The sequence below is a fragment of the Rhinopithecus bieti genome, unplaced genomic scaffold, assembly GCF_001698545.2.
Source record: "Rhinopithecus bieti isolate Rb0 unplaced genomic scaffold, ASM169854v2 scaffold_4967, whole genome shotgun sequence".
Taxonomy (NCBI): Eukaryota; Metazoa; Chordata; class Mammalia; order Primates; family Cercopithecidae; genus Rhinopithecus; species Rhinopithecus bieti.
Window position 1 is genome coordinate 759,518 of NW_016804726.1, and position 18,268 is coordinate 777,785.

Genomic DNA, 18,268 nt, shown 5'->3' on the forward strand with positions numbered 1-18,268 from the left:
TGATTTTAGAAATGTACTCCATAGAATTTACTTCACTGCTCCTACCACTGATTCTTCAAATAAACAAAGTACAGAAGGTCTTATCCCTTGAAAATGTTTTTAAACACTAGCACTTTAAATTGAAACACTGGTAGAAACGTAGCAATGTCAGGTACAATGCCTATACTTAGTCTTATTTAAAATAAGAATTGAATGCACAACAGAAAATTTATCATTTTCTTTATCATCGGAGGGGAGGGAAAGAAAGCAAGCAGAGGTGGGGGTATGGTTACACTATTTAAGAGCTGAATACAAAGACAATGAGTCTTTCATAGTCTCAACAACTCCACAATAAGTAACTGTGGATTATCTTTTATAATTCACACTGGATCAAAAAAATTGGTTCCTGTGTATTAATTTAATTCAAACCATATTATCTTCAGAATACAAAGATGAATAGTACAAGATAAACTCTAACTGCAATAAGTATTTTCTAAGTAGAAGACCAAACACCAAAGGGAATCCCTCTTTCCAATGTCTTCTGATATGGCAAGATTTTGCCAGAACGGAAGTCTAACACTTAAATAAGCATTCTCTTGGCCAAGTAAGAAACTACAGTTGTTGTGGGTATTACCCTACAATTACCATATGTATTACATATTAAATTAAACTCAGCATTAAATATGCTTGTATAATTATGCTGTTAATGATGATAGCAGTGATGATGCTGGTGGAAAAAGCCTGTCTTTAGCCCAAGAAAAGTAAGGGAAAAAAATGTAACAAGCAGAAAACAAACACAGAGTTGGGCAATTTTTGACTAGGAAAGAGAATTTTAAGCGTAGAAATATAAAAAGAAAAGTATTCTCTTATTTCCCTTATGTGGAAATAATATGAAACACTTATTAGATACACTGGACAAGAAGAGAACTAAGTACTCCAACTCTATTGCAGCATTACAAAAAAAATCATCCCTTCACCACAGTGTAAGATTTAAGGGCAACCTGCCCAAGGACGCATGTTATATAAAACACAGCAAGACTGCTGCTGCCCTGCTAAGTACTTCCAATCCCTACCCAGGTCCTACTGAAATACGGGTGGTCCCAATTAGTTTTATTGAAATAAATCTTTAAAGAAAAAGATAAAGCATTTAAAAAGACAAGTCAAAATGCATCAGGAACCACATATCCAACACAAACTTTATCCTCAAATGAGTTATGTTTGCCTCGCACTAATAACTTTTATTTCACTCAAATTAGAGCAATAATCTTCCATACATATCTTCCCTGCCCAATTCAAAGAAAAAAAATCCAAAATGATTAGTAAAGAAAAATATAAGAATTAACAGACCCTTTAAATTTGTTTTAAATATTTTGAATATTTAAAAAGTGTTTAAAGTTTGTAATTCCTAGTAGGAAAACATTATCTGAATGAATACCCTAATGGCAAACGACTGTAAAATGCTTCAGCTGAATTTGGGGGAGAGGGGTAGGGATTATCTTCAAAGCACCCCAGCTCTCTTGATGAGAAGGTCAGAGGTACACACTGGTTTGTATTATTGCGACATCCATAAGGTGATCTAGGTTGCTTTTCCTTCAGCAAGGGCTTTATTTATCAGAAGGGCATTACGCTTGACCTCCAAATTTGGCTGACAATTTACTGATGAGATTCATAACCTTTGGGTTGCTCTGGTATTTTGACATATTTGCTGGGTTCTGAGCCACATCCTGAAAGGCCACCATAACTTCTGGATCCTGAAAATAAAGGGTTTGTTAGTATTTAAAAAGTATCCTACTGGGTCAATAAGTTTGTTATCCTAAATTCCATCTCTTATTTAGACCTATCATTTGGTCATAGTTAAGTTAAATGGGGTTTAGACAAGTGCTTGAAGTATCAAAATCAAGCTGAATTATGTCATTTGAACTATATGATGAAAAAAGGACAATTGTGATACAAAGAAAATGACAACTGGATATAATTGCCAATTATTACTAAATATTTTCTAGTTTTAAAAATTTAATTTACTCTGCATAAAGAAAATAAATGTCACTCCTGCATAATTAGCTATTTGATAACTGTGATAAATAAAAAATAGCTACAAGAGTAACCTTTGTCTCCACACAGAATCGTGAAATAATTGCCTTAATGATACAAAGTCCAAAGTTGTTCTTCCGCCGGGCGCGGTGGCTCACGCCTGTAATCCCAGCTCTCAGGGAGGCAGAGGCGGGAGGATAGCTTGAGCCCAGGAGTTCGAGACCTGCCTGGGTAATATAGCGAGACCCCGTTCTCCACAAAAAAAAAAAAAAAAAAAAAAAAAAAAGACAAAGTTCTTCTTCCAAGTCTTACCTGCATGGCTGCAAGAACCTCTGGATCACTAAGAATTTCATTGAGTCCAGGCATTCCAGCCATTCCAGGCATGGCCCCTCCCATTCCAGGCATTCCTCCGGGAAAACTACCAGGCATTCCCCCAGGAAAGCCACCTGTAATACAAAATGAATAGACACTAATCATACTCCCAAATATTCTGAACACAGTACTTCATCCACAAAAAGCACAGGTTCAATGAAAAAGGGTGCCACTAAACACAAAGTCGTCTGAAGAGTTTGAAAATTCTAATCAGACTGACACAAGACACAAGTTATAAAACAAGGCTGTAAATCTCACTTTGCTACCTCCTGGATCAGCATTTTTCTAGTAATAACAGTTTTTTATTTTTGTCTGTCTTGAGACAGAGTCCTGCTCTGTCACCCAGGCTAGAGTGCATTGGTGCCATCTTGGCTGACTCCAACCTCTGCCTCTCGGGTTTAAGCAATTCTCCTTCCTCAGTCTCCCAAGTAGATGAGACTACAGGCACGCACCACCACACCTAAGTTTTGTATTTTTAGTAGAGACGGGGTTTCATCACGTTGGCCGGGCCACTCTCGAACTCCTGACCCCAGGTGATCTGCCTGCTTCAACCTCCCAAAGTGCTGAGATTACCAGTGTGAGCCACCGTGCTCGGCAACTGTTTTCTAGTAATAACACTGTTAAAAAAAGACTAATCTCACCTTAAAAACAAAGTCATCTAACAGTTCCTTAGATTATAAAGTTAGTCATTTTGATCATCTTTCAACTTTCCATTCTTGAATATTTGTTTCAATTTAAAATTGATTCATATGAGTTTAGGTTTTTGTTTCAATTATACTCATCTAGCCTAGATCTTCCTTCAGTTAAGGACTACTTTAAAGGCTTATTTGTTGATTTTCATTTCCATCTCCAATAAAATAAAATTATCTGAAAGTTAAACTGGAAACCTGCATTTTAACAAAAAATCCTAGTGCTTCTTTACAGAGAACAATGCTCCAGCAAAAAGGATTTTATCCTCCCAGTATAATTTGTTAGATTATAAACCCAAATAATCTACTCTGTTCTTCAATATCACAAACCTGTATGTCTACTGAAGATATTCTAAAATTACAATTAATAATATAGAGAAAGATAACATTAATGCATTCTACAAAGGGTCACTATAAGTAAAGCCGTTTTAAAGAAGGAAACACATGATAAAGTCATTTCTAGCTGCCTCAACAGTAATTAAAACACGGCCATTAATAACTAACAACCACAGATGAAGAAATCTAAGGGGACCAAAAAACATCTTCTAGCTTCTCTTGCTGCCCCTACTTACCCCAATGCTTTGAAAAATTAGTGCCTACCCATAACAAAATTACTGACCCAAGGCTTGTCAATCTAAATAAAATGTACGTAACAGAAAATTATCTCTAGTACTAGCCCAACATTAGCAGTCACTTTCTAAAACAAAGGTATCTGACAATAAGTTTATATTTTAAATAGGAAGTAAACTATGAGCTAAATTTAATTTCTTGCTTTTTCTTCAAACATCAGGTCATCCTCAGTATTTGTTCTAGGTTTGAATTCTGTTGCTGTGCACTAGATTTTCTAGTCTCACATCATGCAACTAAGTTCTAACCAGTGACATATAAGCATAAACAGCCTCTAAAAACTTTCCTTAAGAGAAAGCTAGTTACCATTGAACAACTGGAGACAGCTGTTTAAAAAACAAAAAATTAAGTCTTGTCCTAGTCTTTATATAAATTCCACAGTCGTAATCAGGAGTACTCAATAAATCTTCTGCGTGCCTTTTCCGTCTCTTCTATCTCCGTGTTAGTCCTGTCCTCTGGTATTCAAAGATGTGCCTCACTAGCAATTTCTGATCACATTTGAAAGAAAAAGAATAATATGCTATTTTTACACTGGACTCAAAACATAATTTTATGCCTAATAATTCCATCATTTCTTTTACCTAGGTTCTTCATGAATATCACTGTATAAGAGAACAAAATTAGAACATCACTTTATAATAAATATTGAGTATCATATTAGAATATCACTGTATAATAGAACAAGTTTTAACTTTTCTTTAAATATACCTGGAAAAGAGCCATACTGAGCTCCTGACTGTCGTCTGGCTTCTTCCTCCTTTGATACAAAAGGAAATAAATTATATAATAAAAGAAGAAATAAGTGCTGTCCATTCAACCTGTCCATGCAAGACCATGAAAAAATTGTAAAATAACCTAGTAGATGGCAATACTGAACTAAAGGATATACCCCATACCCACTTCCAACATTTTTTCCAACTGGATTTTCAGTGGGCATTATTCTCTGTAATAATTTCAAGTGTTTTACTTCTACTCTGGAAACAAACCTGGAAAACAATTTACAGTACCAATATGAAAACTCTAAATTCATCCTGGTTTTAAAACACCTACAGGGAAGGACATGGCTAGATTACCAAGACTACCATGACTTTTGTTTCCTAGGTACATCTTTTCCATACTCTCCCTACATAATACAAATGTAGATTTATTGATTTGTTTTTGCTGCTTTTCAAAAGAGAAAATGAATGAAAAATAAATTTCCCTCACATGTAGTTATAAAATTATCGAGGACATATATTACTTTTAAATATCAAGGGGATAAATTACTTTTAAAGATTATAAACTATAACCTTAAAATCAAGTATTGATGCTTAATATTAAATGGACAAAAAATTAGAATGTAACGAGTTATATAATACAGCCTTACGTTCTTTCATTCAACGTTAGAAATAAGTAGATGAATTATTGTTATTTTTTAAAGAGACAGCATCACACGATGTTGCCCAGGCTAGTCTCGAACTCCCACCTCAGTGAAACTCCCACCTCAGCTCAAGTGAACCTCCCACCTCAGCCTCGCAAACAGCTGGGACTACAGGCATTTGCCACCTTGCCCTGCTAGAATCAATTTTAAATAGCAACGCATCCACTGTTGGAAGAGAGGAGGAATCATAAATTGAATTAATCTGGCCAAGCATCCTCAAAAGATCAAACAATAATACCGCCACGTTTCAAGTACCTGACCTGGAAAAACTCCTGATTTTATAAAAACACAAACAAGAATATAAAATGGTGAAATAAAAGCTCACTAAAGAATTTAAGACTAAAAATGCCCCCAAAATTAGACACAGTGAAAGGAGACTCCTTATACGTAATATCATTACTCTATAGACCTGTAGCCAGCATTAAATAAAAGAGCCAGCAATTAGAATTTTAGTGTCCTAAAACCTCTATATAATTTGCTGTATTTTCCTTTCATGGCTTTGCTACAGGAAATTTACCCTCTGGGCTCTCTCATGCTCTTCTCGAGCCTTCTTAACTCGTTCTATTCTTTCTTTGATTTCTCGCTCTTCACGTTTTCTCTCATACTTTCTCCGATGTTCTGCAATTTTCTGTGCCTAGAAAAAAGAGCCATAGCAAAATAAGCCTGCTCCAAAAGCTGAATAACATCAACACAAATTTTTTTGTGGAGAGATGTTTAATTCAACATGCAGTTCAGAAAAATGACAGATTTGTTTTGTAGAAAAAGACCTAACACAAGCTCAGGCTTTAACAAAACCAACCTCAACTGCACAAGGCACTGTAAAACAGAGTAAAGGGGCCTGGGATTTGAAGTTAGAAATGTTACAATCTCAAACAATTAAGCTCAAAGATTAACAAATAGGTTTCTAAGTGCATGACAATTCTTGCCTGCTAGTTTCTACCAGATACAGTGTTTAGGTTTCAGAAGGACAGCTGAGATCAGTGGAAAGAGTATCATTATGTCAACCCTGGGAAGGCAAAGACTGGGAACACATACACCAAGTATATGTCACAGTATATTTCAGTTTCTGTATCCATAAAATAGAAGAGGAAGAAATATTTAGTCTTATCAAATTGCTATAGGGACTAAGAGGGGAAAATGTAAATATGTGTACCAGACACTAGTAAGTAGTATCAAATAAATGCTCCGGATTTGTTATTTCCTCAGAGAATAAAGTAAATTTAAGAGATTCATAGTCAACTGTCACTTTAGCTTGTTTACACTTTGCTGACAAAGTTACAACTTTGCCCTATTTTAAGAAGAAAACAGAAAACCAAATGAACTCTCTGGCAGTAAATAATTAAATTCAATACAATTTCCACTATCTTAAAATCTCTGAGAGTAAATTCCTGACAGTTGAACTTCCCACAAAATGAAAGACTTACCGTGTAAACACATTAATATTATCTTAACCAACAATTTCAGAGAAAAATCATCCTTAAAAGCTGGAATGTTCTACCTTTGGGATTCAATATTATTATTTTTTAAAGATTGAAAATTGTTTTATTAAGACAGCTTCGCTCTGTCACCCAGGCTGAAGTGCAGTGGCGTGATCTTGGCTCACTGCAACCTTCCACCTCCCAGGTTCAAGTGATTCTCCTGCCTCAGCCTCCCGAGCAGCTGGGACTACAGGCGTGTGCCACCACGCCCGGCTAATTTTTTGTGTTTAGGAGAGACAGGGTTTCACTATGTTGGCCAGGCTGGTCTTGAACTCCTGACCTCATGATCCACCCGCCTTGGCCTCCCAAAGTGTTGGGATTACAGGCGTGAGGCACTGCGCCCGGCTGGAAAGACTGAAACTTAACTTCCACAAGGCCTTCTTGCTTTATAAAGTGGCTGTATACACCTATATCTAAGGACACATCAGATTCAATCTTGGGTAATGCTTTTTTTTGAGACGGAGTCTCGCTCTGTCGCCCAGGCTGGAGTGCAGTGGCCGGATCTCAGCTCACTGCAAGCTCTGCCTCCTGGGTTTATGCCATTCTCCTGCCTCAGCCTCCCAAGTAGCTGGGACTACAGGCGCCCGCCACCTCGCCCGGCTAGTTTTTTGTATTTTTTAGTAGAGACGGGGTTTCACCGTGTTAGCCAGGATGGTCTCAATCTCCTGACCTTGTGATCCGCCCGTCTCGGCCTCCCAAAGTGCTGGGATTACAGACTTGAGCCACCGCGCCCGGCCGGATAATGCTAATTATAGATTTTCTATTTGTTTCTTTGTTGTAAACCTGATACCCTCTTTTCTAATTTTCCGGTTATAATTCCACTGCAAGCTTCCAAACAAAGTAACAGAGTTTGCTCTAATAATGCATGAGAAATGAAAGCATGAAAACCTAATGAGATCTCCAGAGCTGAGCACAAACTTCAGCAATTACAGATTATATCTTCCGATGGCTTCTTTGCCTGTTTTTCAGATGAATTACAGCTGTCAGGGGCTAAGCACTCGAGATGGAGTCTTAAACTAATGACTTTCCCTTTCTCTACTTTAACATACCCTAGGTTGAACTTCTTTCAGCATTGCACTAGCATCTTCATCATAATCCAATTTACAGGCAAGGGCAAGATCATGGGCTGCTTCTTCCCAGTGGCCTAGAAGTCTGAAAACAGATTTACACTCATTTTAGGAGCCTTTTATACATATTCGCCTATGTGGCATGGTATCTTTTTTTCCTTACAAAAAAAGATTGTTCTAAAACAGGCTTAAGTTAAATATTAACTATAAACTTCCACCAACCAATTCAATTACTATATCCCACTTTAGTTAACTCTATAAAAACATTTAAATTTCCTCTATTTAAAGCTGATCTCCTACTAAAAGCTAAAAACCAAATTTTCTTAATTCAGAATATCATAAAATTTTCTAAAAAGTATGTAGAGCAGTAACTTTCAACTCACCCAAACCAGGACTAACATAATGTGTTAGCTTTTGTTTTTTTGTTTTTTTTTCAGACGGAGTCTCGCTCTGTGGCCCGGGCTGGAGTGCAGTGGCCGGATCTCAGCTCATTGCAAGCTCCGCCTCCCGGGTTCACACCATTCTCCTGCCTCAGCATCCCGAGTAGCTGGGACTACAGGCGCCCGCCACCTCGCCCGGCTAGTTTTTTTTGTATTTTTTTAGTAGAGATGGGGTTTCACCGTGTTAGCCAGGATGGTCTCGATCTCCTGACCTCGTGATCCGCCCGTCTGGGCCTCCCAAAGTGCTGGGATTACAGGCTTGAGCCACCGCGCCCGGCCATGTGTTAGCTTTTAGCTACCTTCTATGTAAGACAGAAAAGAAAATAATACACGTGTACAGGCTTTATGAAAAACACAGAACAGGTAAGCCAGAAAGTAAAGATTGGTGGGGGTAGGTGAGAATGGGGTAGAGGAGACAGCAACGGAAATTGACAGTTCTCTGGGTATACCTTTTAACTCAGGTGTAACTCTTCAAACATTTAAATGCTTTACATACTCAAAAAATAAAATCAGAAAAATGGAAATAAAGCAAATCCTAAACCTCAATACAAACAAGTAAGCTGTGTGGCTGGGTGTGGTGGCTCACGTCTGTAATCCCAGCACTTTGGGAAGCCGAGGCAGGCAGATCGCGAGGTCAGGAGATCAAGACCATCCTGGCTAACATGGTGAAACCCTGTCTCTACTAAAAATACAAAAAATGAGCCAGCCGTGGTGGCAGACACCTGTAGTCCCAGCTACTCTGGAGGCTGAGGCAGGAGAATGGCATGAACCCGGGAGGCAGAGCTTGCAGTGAGCCAAGACAGCGCCAATGCACTCTATCCCGGGTGGCTATGGCTAGGCGCAATGGCTCATGCCTATTATCCTAGCACTCTGGGAGGCTGAGGCTGGTGAATCATCTGAGGTCAGGAGTTCAAGACCAGCCTGGCCAACGTGGCAAAACCCCATCTCTAAAATAAAAAATTTGCCAGACGTGGTAGTGCACACCTGTAATCCCAGCTACTAGCGAGGCTGAGGCAGGAGAACCGCTTGAGCCCGGGGCGGGGTGAAGGGAGTGCAGTGAGTCGAGACTGCACCACTTTACTCCAGCCTAGGTGAAAGAGCAAACTCCTCAAAAAACAAAAAACTGTGTATTTTATTAACAACATAAGCTACACAGAAAAAAGGAATTCAAGTAACTTTTCATACTGTTATCTTGACTGTGTATTTCAAGTGGGATATGTATTCTAAGAATAAGAACATCCTTGGGTCATGCCTGTAATCCCAATGCTTTGGGAGGGAAAGGAAAGCAGATCACTTGAGGCCGGGAGTTTGAGAATATCCTGGTCAATGCGCGAAACCCCCTTTCTACCAAAAATACAAAACATTAGCTGGGCATGGTGGGGCACGACTGTAAGTAATCCCAGCTACTCAGGCGGCTGGCTGAGGCAGGAGAATCACTTGAACCTGGGAGGCAAAGGTTGCAGTGAGCCAAGATCACACCACTGCACTCCAGCCTGGGTGACAGAACGAGACTCTGTCTAAAAACAAAAGACAAAGCAAAACAAAAACTTCCAAAAAAAACCTTCTAACTTTACTTAGGGTGTATACTGTTTTTAAGGTATTATAATTCTGAAACAGTTTTACGTGTATCATAGCACTGTAGTAAGTAAATGTAAAACTAGGACAAAGATTTTTACCACACAAGTGTCAAAAATACAAACTAAAAGGTAAAAGAAAACATTTAATGTTAAATTTTAATAGAAAATATCAGTATAAACTCAAAATTTCAAGCATTTTTTCCTTAAATTCATGATTTTAAAATGTCTTTTCTAGCTGTTCATTGAAATGACAGTACATACCAGAAGCAATGAACACACATAGTGATCAAATCTTAGTTTCCACTATAATGAACCATGATTTCCCACAGAAATGGCTTATTTTCAGTCTGAGACAAGCAAAGCACAAGATAAGCCAATGCTGTCTTGTATTAGAAGGGAAAGAAATACTTGGACTAATGGGATTTCAAAAGGGATCAACAGCAATGCATGGGCTTTTCCTGTGCTGACACAGCATTAATAAATTTTATTTCAACTTTTAATGTTTATCTTTAATGCATCATAAAATCCACTAGAGCTACTCTGAGACAGCTAATAAAGTTGTCCTAAACATATCCATTTTTATTTCCATCCACATTTGAGGTATAAGACCTTTCAAACTATGTAACATGTGAAAGTCACTGAACGCTTCATCCCCAAGATAAAAATATTCCTAAGTTTTGCTACAAGGTATAATTACTAATGTGGGTTAAATTCACCTCTTTATGCCCCCCTCCTTTTCCTAATTTTTCAGGTGGCCTAGCAGTGACTGAAGTAGTTTCAGGCTGGCACACTCCTTCTTCTATAATACATTGGTAATTCAATGTTAACTTACAGAGTCTGAAAGCAAGAGAAAATTTGTAAGGACACTGATAAAAGATCATTCTTTCTTTTCCTGGAATTAATTTTAAGGAAAATCCTTACCTTATATTTGGCCATATGTAGTCAAAACTGGTAAAAGTAGCTTCATATGAATGAAAATAATTTTATTTCTTCCTTCCTATATTTCTTCCTTCCTATATTCTCACTTCCTTTTTAAAAAATTTCCTTTCTTTTCTTCTGCCTTTTAAGCAGCTGTCTACAAGCTATCTCATTTCTTGACACTAAGTACATACTAATTTGAAAATTAAGTCATTAGGAACTTCTGTGTTTTTGTTTAAACAAAGCATCTTAAAACATCAGATTTAAATGTAAAGAGTTCTGAAAATAATTAAATTCAATTATTTACCTGTGTGCTTTCCCTCGCCACTTGTAAGGCTGAGCTGAATCAGGATTTATCTCAATGGCTCTGTCACAGTCTCGGATAGCAGCATTTGGCTTCTGTAATTTGATGAAGACACTGAAAAATATGTGTGTTATTAAAAAGTATTCATTTCAGTAAAACTTTTGGGTTTCAACACAGAAGCAACTCTATTTAAACAAATGTGCAGAAATTATTCGCCAGAGGATGCTTTTCTGTTTAGAGTTCTCACCTGGCCCTCTTGGCATACAAAATGGCCAAGCGAGGATTCAGCTTGATGGCATCTGTGAATAAGTCAATGGCTTTCTGGAGTTCACCTAAAGTGAAACAAAAGTTATCGAAATATTGAGAGGATAAAAATATTAATAAAAGTTTTATCTCGTATCAAGTCTTTTACATTTTCTTTTAATCAAGTCAAAATAAAAAAGACACCTAAGTTATACAAAAACTGGCTCTTGAAAGCAAATCTTAGCACATCTATACTGTAACTCACGAGATAAGACAATTTCTGGGTACATAAGCCCCTAACTAACAATAGAATAGCACATTCTTAGTATGACTCATATTGATTATGTTTAAGAAAAAAGCAGCCGGGCGCAGTGGTTCACGCCTGTAATCCCAGCACTTCGGTAAGCCAAGGTGGGCGGATCACGAGATCCAGAGATTGAGACCACCCTGGCTAACACAGTGAAACCCCATTTCTACTAAAACATACAAAAAATTAGCTATGCGTGTGGGTGGGTGCCTGTAGTGCCAGCTACTCGGGAGGCTGAGGCAGGAGAACTGCGTGAACCTGGGAGGCGGAGCTTGCAGTGAGCCGAGATTGCGCCACTGCACGCCAGCCTGGGTGACAGAGCATGACTCCGTCTCAAAATATAATAATAATAAAAATAAAATAAAATAAAGTAAAAAGATAAAATCAATTTAAAGGATAAATTAATTTATTCCATTGATTTTCTTTTATCCATTAAATTAAAAAGATAAAATTAAGTTTAGGAAAAGGAACCCATGCTAACTTCACAGGGCTGATTTTAAAAGAAAACAACAATATGCTCATTATTTGAATTCAAAGAAATGGTATAAAAGTTCAAAAAAACAAATGCAAATCAAAACCACAATGAGATACCATCTCACACCAGTTAGAATGGCAATCATTAAAAAATCAGGAAACAACAGTTGTTGGAGAGGATGTGGAGAAATAGGAACACTTTTACACTGTTGGTGGGATTGTAAACTAGTTCAACCATTATGGAAAACAGTATGGCAATTCCTCAAGGATCTAGAACTAGATGTACCATATGACCCAGCCATCCCACTACTGGGTATATACCCAAAGGATTATAAATTATTCTACTACAAAGACACATGCACACGTATGTTTATTGCGGCACTATTCACAATAGCAAAGACTTGGAATCAACCCAAATGTCCATCTGTGACAGACTGGATTAAGAAAATGTGGCACATATACACCATGGAATACTATGCAGCCATAAAAAAGGATGAGTTTGCGTCCTTTGTAGGGACATGGATGCAGCTGGAAACCATCATTCTTAGCAAACTATCACAAGAACAGAAAACCAAACACCGCATGTTCTCACTCATAGGTGGGAACTGAACAATGAGATCACTTGGACTCGGGAAGGGGAACATCACACACTGGGGCCTATCATGGGGAGGGGGGAGGAGGGAGGGATTGCATTGGGGAGTTATACATGATATAAATGATGAATTGATGGGTGCTGACGAGTTGATGGGTGCAGCACACCAACATGGCACAAGTATACATATGTAACAAACCTGCACGTTATGCACATGTACCCTAGAACTTAAAGTATAAAAAAAAAAAAAAAAAAGTTCAAAAAAACTAGAATTCATAAAAGACTATAACCTATACTTTAATTCATTGTGTCCTATTCTCATAGTTTCTTCACTAATCCCTTAAGTAATTTGACACATAAAACACCCTATAGAATCAGAACAGTTCTTTGCACGAAGTCTAAATCTTGGGGAAGCAAGACAAATACAGAATTTTTTTTTTTTTAAAGAGACAGGGTCTAACTGTCACACAGGCTAGAGTACAGTGGCAAGATCACAGCTTACAGACTGAAGTGATCATCCCACCTCAGCTCCTGGGTAGCTGCAAATACAGGCCCACACCACTAAACCTGGCTAACTAAAAAAATTTTTTAGAGACTGGGCCTCACTGTGTCACCTAGGCTGCTCTCGAACTCCTGGACTCCAGTGATCCCCTCCGCCGGCTCAGCCTTCTGAGTAGCTGGGAGTACCACTGTGTCAGGCCGAACACAGAAATTTTAAAATAAATGTCACAATTCACTGTGAAAGATACTTAGCCAGTTAGCAAATGAGTAAAGGACTTGAAAAGAACTCACGAAAACAACACAGAAAAATGCTCAGTCTTATTAATTACTATTACAGGTATCTATTATACGTAATTATACTTAAATGTCTAATAAGCAACTCAGACCTACCACGTTCAAAACCTAAATTTTTTTATGACAGGCTCTTGGCCAGGCGCAGTGGCTCACACCTGTAATCTCAGCACTTTGGGAGGCCGAGGCAGGTGAAGCACAAGAGGTCGGGGGTTCAAGACCAGCCTGACCAACATGGAGAAATCCCGAGACCAGTCTGACCAACAAGGAGAAACCTCGTCTCTACTAAAAATAAAAAATTAGCCACACATGGTGGCGCATGCCTGTAATCCCAGCTACTTGGGAGGCTGAGGCAGGAGAACTGCTTAAACCCGAGAGGTGGAGGTTGCAGTGAGCCAAGGTTGTGCCATTGCACTCCATCCTGTCTGGGCAACAAGAACGAAACTCTGTCATCAAAAAAAAAAAAAAAAAAAGAGTCTTGCTCTGTCACCCAGGTTGGAGTGCAGTGGCACAATCACAGCTCACTGCACCCTCAACTTCCTGGGCTCAAAGGATCCTCCCAGCCTCAAGGGAACCTCCATCTCAGCCTCTCAAGTAGCTCGGATTACAGAAACGTGCTACCACATCCAGCTAATTTTTTGTGTTTTTTTAAGAGATGGAGTCTCACTGTGTTGAACAGGCTGATCTTGGACTCCTGGACTCAAGAGATCCTTTCGCTTTGGCCCCTCAAAGTGTTGGGATTATAAGTGTGAACCACCACGCCCAGCCAAAACTGAAAAACTGAATTCCTATTTCCCACCCCATTTTCTACTCCCAATCTGTATCTTCCCAACTAAATAAATGGTTCCTCCATACATTTAGTTCAGGAGTTGGTAAACGTTTTCTGCAAAGGGCCAAATGAGAATTATTTTAATCTCTGCAGACCATACAATCTATCATAACTACTCAATGATGCTGTTGTAGTGAGAAAGCAGCCACAGTTAAGTGCCAGACCTGGGATTCAAACCATAGCACTCTGGCTCCACACTCCAGGTTTTAACTACATTCTCCAAACAAAACTGCCTTCACCAACCCTTGGTGGGGTTTGGATTCACAATCCCTGCTTTAGAATACTAATCTTTTATCTTTTAGAATACACTATAAAATTGCATAAATTCTAAAATCAAAACTAGATTAAATTTACAAAGGCACATGAACAGAGAGTTCAGAAAAAAATGAGAAAACAAAAACATGATTAGGTGATAGCCTCATTTTCCTTTTGTTACACATTACTGAGACAGTAAATTTTAAAACGGGCCGGGCACAGTGCCTCACATCTGTAATCCTAGCACTTTTGGAGGCTGAGCTGGGAGGCCTGCTTGAGGCCAGGAGTTTGAGACGAGCCTGGGCAACAGGGTGAAACTCTATCTCTACCAAAAAAAAAATAGTAATAATAATAATTAGCCAGGCATGGTGGCATGCACCTGTATTCCCAGCTACTCAGGAGGATTGCTTGAGCCCAGGAAACTTGAGGATGCAGTGAGCCATGACCATGCCACTGCACTCCAGCCTAAGTGGCAGAGTGAGACTCTGTCTCTTAAAACTTAGGTGGTAGGGAAATCAGCAAAACTTTCGTGTGAAGAAAAGGAATGGTACAGAAGAGCAATGGCTGGGAACAACTGATAGGTATGAATTAAAAGTTGAAATATGTGAAGAAAAGCTTTCCAGAAAAACAGTATAGCACAAGTAAAAAAACATTCTAGAACAGTAAAGTCTGACTGGAGAAAACAAGGCTGGAGAAGTAAAATGAGGGGTCTGAGTCTAGCAGGTCTATAATCCTCTGATGAAGATCTTAAATATGTATGCAAAACTTTGTCACAGGTTACAAGCAAGAGTAGTATAATAAAAAACAGGTCTAAGTAAGAATAACCTAGGGAAAGTAAACAGAAAGTCATAAAGGAATAATATTTTTCAGGAAAGTAAACTATTAAGGCAACTGCAGTATAAAATAGTATAAACATATTCTAAGGAGCTAATCAGGTGGTAGAATCACAAAATGTTTAAAATATGTACCAACTCCACCAACATGGCATAAGTATACATATGTAACAAACCTGCACGTTATGCACATGTACCCTAGAACTTAAAGTATAATAAAAAAAAAAAAAATGTACCAACTCAGAACATCAATACTGAACTCATTCTAAAAATAACTTCAGTCATCTTCTAAATCTAATAATGAAGTCCAAATGCACATAAGCACTATATAATAGCATCTAGTCGACTATGGCATTGTGACACACTATCACAGTTATAAAGAATGAAATATTACTCAAGCAGCCACAGTATCCAAGTTTATACATGATTTGTTCTTACAAATTATAACCGATTATACATTATATTTAATACTACCATGGGCCAGGCACAGTGGTTCGCGCCTATAATCCCAGCACTTTGGGAGGCTGAGGCGGGCCGATCACTTGAGGTCAGGAATTTGAGACCAGCCTGGCCAACATGGTGAAATCCGTCTCTACTAAAATACAAAAGTTAGCTGGAGCTGGTAGCACATGCCTGTAATCCCAGCTACTAGGGAGGCTGAGGCAGGAGAATTGCTTGACTCGGGGTGGAGGTTGCAGAGACCTGAGATCGCACTACTGCATTCCAGCCTGGGTGACAAAGCACAACTCTGTCTCAAAATAAAATAAAATAAAATACAACTAAAAAAAAGAAAAAAGAAAAGTAAGCTATTGTTACCTTGGAGAATTAAAAAAATAAACATATAAAAAAAAGAGGCTAGGGTCGGGCGCAGTGGCTCACGCCTGTTATCTCAGCATTTTGGGAGGCTGAGACAGGTGGATCATGAGGTCAGGAGATCGAGACCATCCTGGCTAACTCCGTCTCTACTAAAAAAGACAAAAAAAAATTAGCCAGGCATGGTGGTGGGCACCTGTAGTCCCAGCCGAGATGGCCTCACTGCACTCCAGCCTGGGGACAGAGCAAGACTCTGTCTCAAAAAAAAAAAAAAGAGGCCAGGCACAGTGCCTCATGCCTGTTATCCCACACTTTGGGAGGCTAAGGCGGGCAGATCACCAGGTCAGGAGTTCTAGACCAGACTGGCCAGCATGGTGAAACCCCACCTCTAATAAAATTACAAAAAGTAGTTGGGCATGGTGGCGCACTCTTGTAATCCCAGCTACTTGGGAGGCTGAGGCAGGAGGATTGCTTGAACCTGGGAGGCAGAGGTTGCAGTGAGCCGAGATCACACCACTGCATTCCAGCCTGGGTGACAGAGCGCGAATTCGTCTCAAAAACAAAACAAAAACCAAAAAACAAAACTGAATACTATCAGCACTTTCTCACTCTGAGGGGATTTTCTGAAGAGAATCTAACATGCTCTGACTAGGAATAAGATTGTTATACTTATGAACATCATCTGTCAAGGGTATTAGCACGTAAAAAGTTAAGGGTCACTGTTCTAATACTACTTTTTTTTTTTTTCTTTAAAGGCTTTCACCCCTTTAAAGCCTCTCTCTTCTCAGTAGAAAAACACCATGATAGGGTCAGGAAATCAGAGGCACTGAATCAAATCAGGATCTGTCCTTGCAGAGAGAAGGTAATAGATACTGAGTGATTTCAGCCTCTTTATCAATGAGGAAGGAGTGACTGGGTAATAGGACACCATCTTCTCCAGTACAGGACAGGTACATGTAATTTCTGTTCTACTTTACCATGATTTAAGTTACTGCAATAAATATTCTGACTACCATAGAAATGTAGTAAAAAGATTACTCACCATCATTTAGGGCTTCAATAGCAGCCACTTTTTTATCATTTGCCTGATCCATCATCTCCTCCGTTATCTAGGAAGAAAATAAAAGTCCTCTTAGAATTGGTAGAGAGAGAAGGAAGCAATTTGTACTTTCTTAGGGATGAGGTGCAGTCACAATACCCATTTTCATTCATTCTTTATTTTTTTTTGAGACGGAGTCTCGCTCTGTTGCCCGGGCTGGAGTATTGTGGCTGGATCTCAGCTCACTGCAAGCTCCGCCTCCCGGGTTTACGCCATTCTCCTGCCTCATCCTCTCGAATAGCTGGGACTACAGGCGCCGCCACCTCGCCCGGCTAGTTTTTTGTATTTTTTAGTAGAGACGGGGTTTCACCGTGTTAGCCAGGATGGTCTCGATCTCCTGACCTCGTGATCCGCCCGTCTCGGCCTCCCAAAGTGCTGGGATTACAGGCTTGAGCCACCGCGCCTGGCCTCATTCATTCTTCTCTAGTCTCCAGAGAACAAAGAGACGATTATGATAACTCATTAGTGAGAAATTACATATGAGTTTTAACTTTTTACACAAAACAAATTTCACTCCTACACTCTGCCCGAGACATAACCTTTGCTTAACCTTCCCGTCCAACCAAGGCATACCACCTCCTCCCCAGCTATCCATAAACATTAAACCCAATCTCCTCACAGAGATAACTAGCTCCTTTTAGGTTTGAATTCTCAGAAGAGAAAGGTCTCATTCTTTTGTTCCCACAAACAACTACTGAGCACTATATAGATAGACCAAACACTGTACAAGATGCTGACAGCATAAAGATTAGTTAAGAACAAGAACATGTGCATCTGGGCAACAGAGGGAGATCCCATCTCTCCAAAAAAAAAAAAAAAAAGAAAAAAAACCAAGCTGGGCATGGTGGCACATGCATCTGGTCCCAGCTACTCAGGAGGCTGACTTAGGAGGATCACTTGAGCTCAGGAAGTCAAGGCTGCAGTGAGTCGTGATTATGTCACTGCACTCCAGCCTGGGTGACACAGAGCAAGACCATGTCTCACCCTACCCCTGCAAAAAAAAAAGAACAAATACTTAGAGCAAACGTCCTCCTAAAATAGAAAGCTCAGGAGATCTTTAACCACAGGAAAAAAATACACAACTCATGCCTGTAATCTCAGCACTTTGGGAGGCCGAGGCAGGTGGATC

General features: G+C 39.2%; 1 protein-coding gene across 1 annotated transcript in view; it reads right to left on the bottom strand.

Annotated features, from left to right (window-relative positions):
* Positions 1 to 202: 202 nt before the first annotated feature.
* The window catches only part of ST13 (ST13 Hsp70 interacting protein), a 38,010-nt gene continuing 19,944 nt past the window's right edge, over positions 203 to 18,268 (bottom strand). The window contains exons 5-12 of the mRNA XM_017870274.1: positions 17,083 to 17,149; positions 11,150 to 11,234; positions 10,906 to 11,016; positions 7,646 to 7,748; positions 5,636 to 5,752; positions 4,407 to 4,455; positions 2,323 to 2,456; positions 203 to 1,730 (exon numbers count right to left, since the gene is read on the bottom strand). Of these exons, the coding sequence (XP_017725763.1) occupies positions 1,602 to 1,730; positions 2,323 to 2,456; positions 4,407 to 4,455; positions 5,636 to 5,752; positions 7,646 to 7,748; positions 10,906 to 11,016; positions 11,150 to 11,234; positions 17,083 to 17,149 (795 nt within the window). The 3' untranslated portion in view covers positions 203 to 1,601. The remainder of the gene's footprint in view (positions 1,731 to 2,322; positions 2,457 to 4,406; positions 4,456 to 5,635; positions 5,753 to 7,645; positions 7,749 to 10,905; positions 11,017 to 11,149; positions 11,235 to 17,082; positions 17,150 to 18,268) is intronic.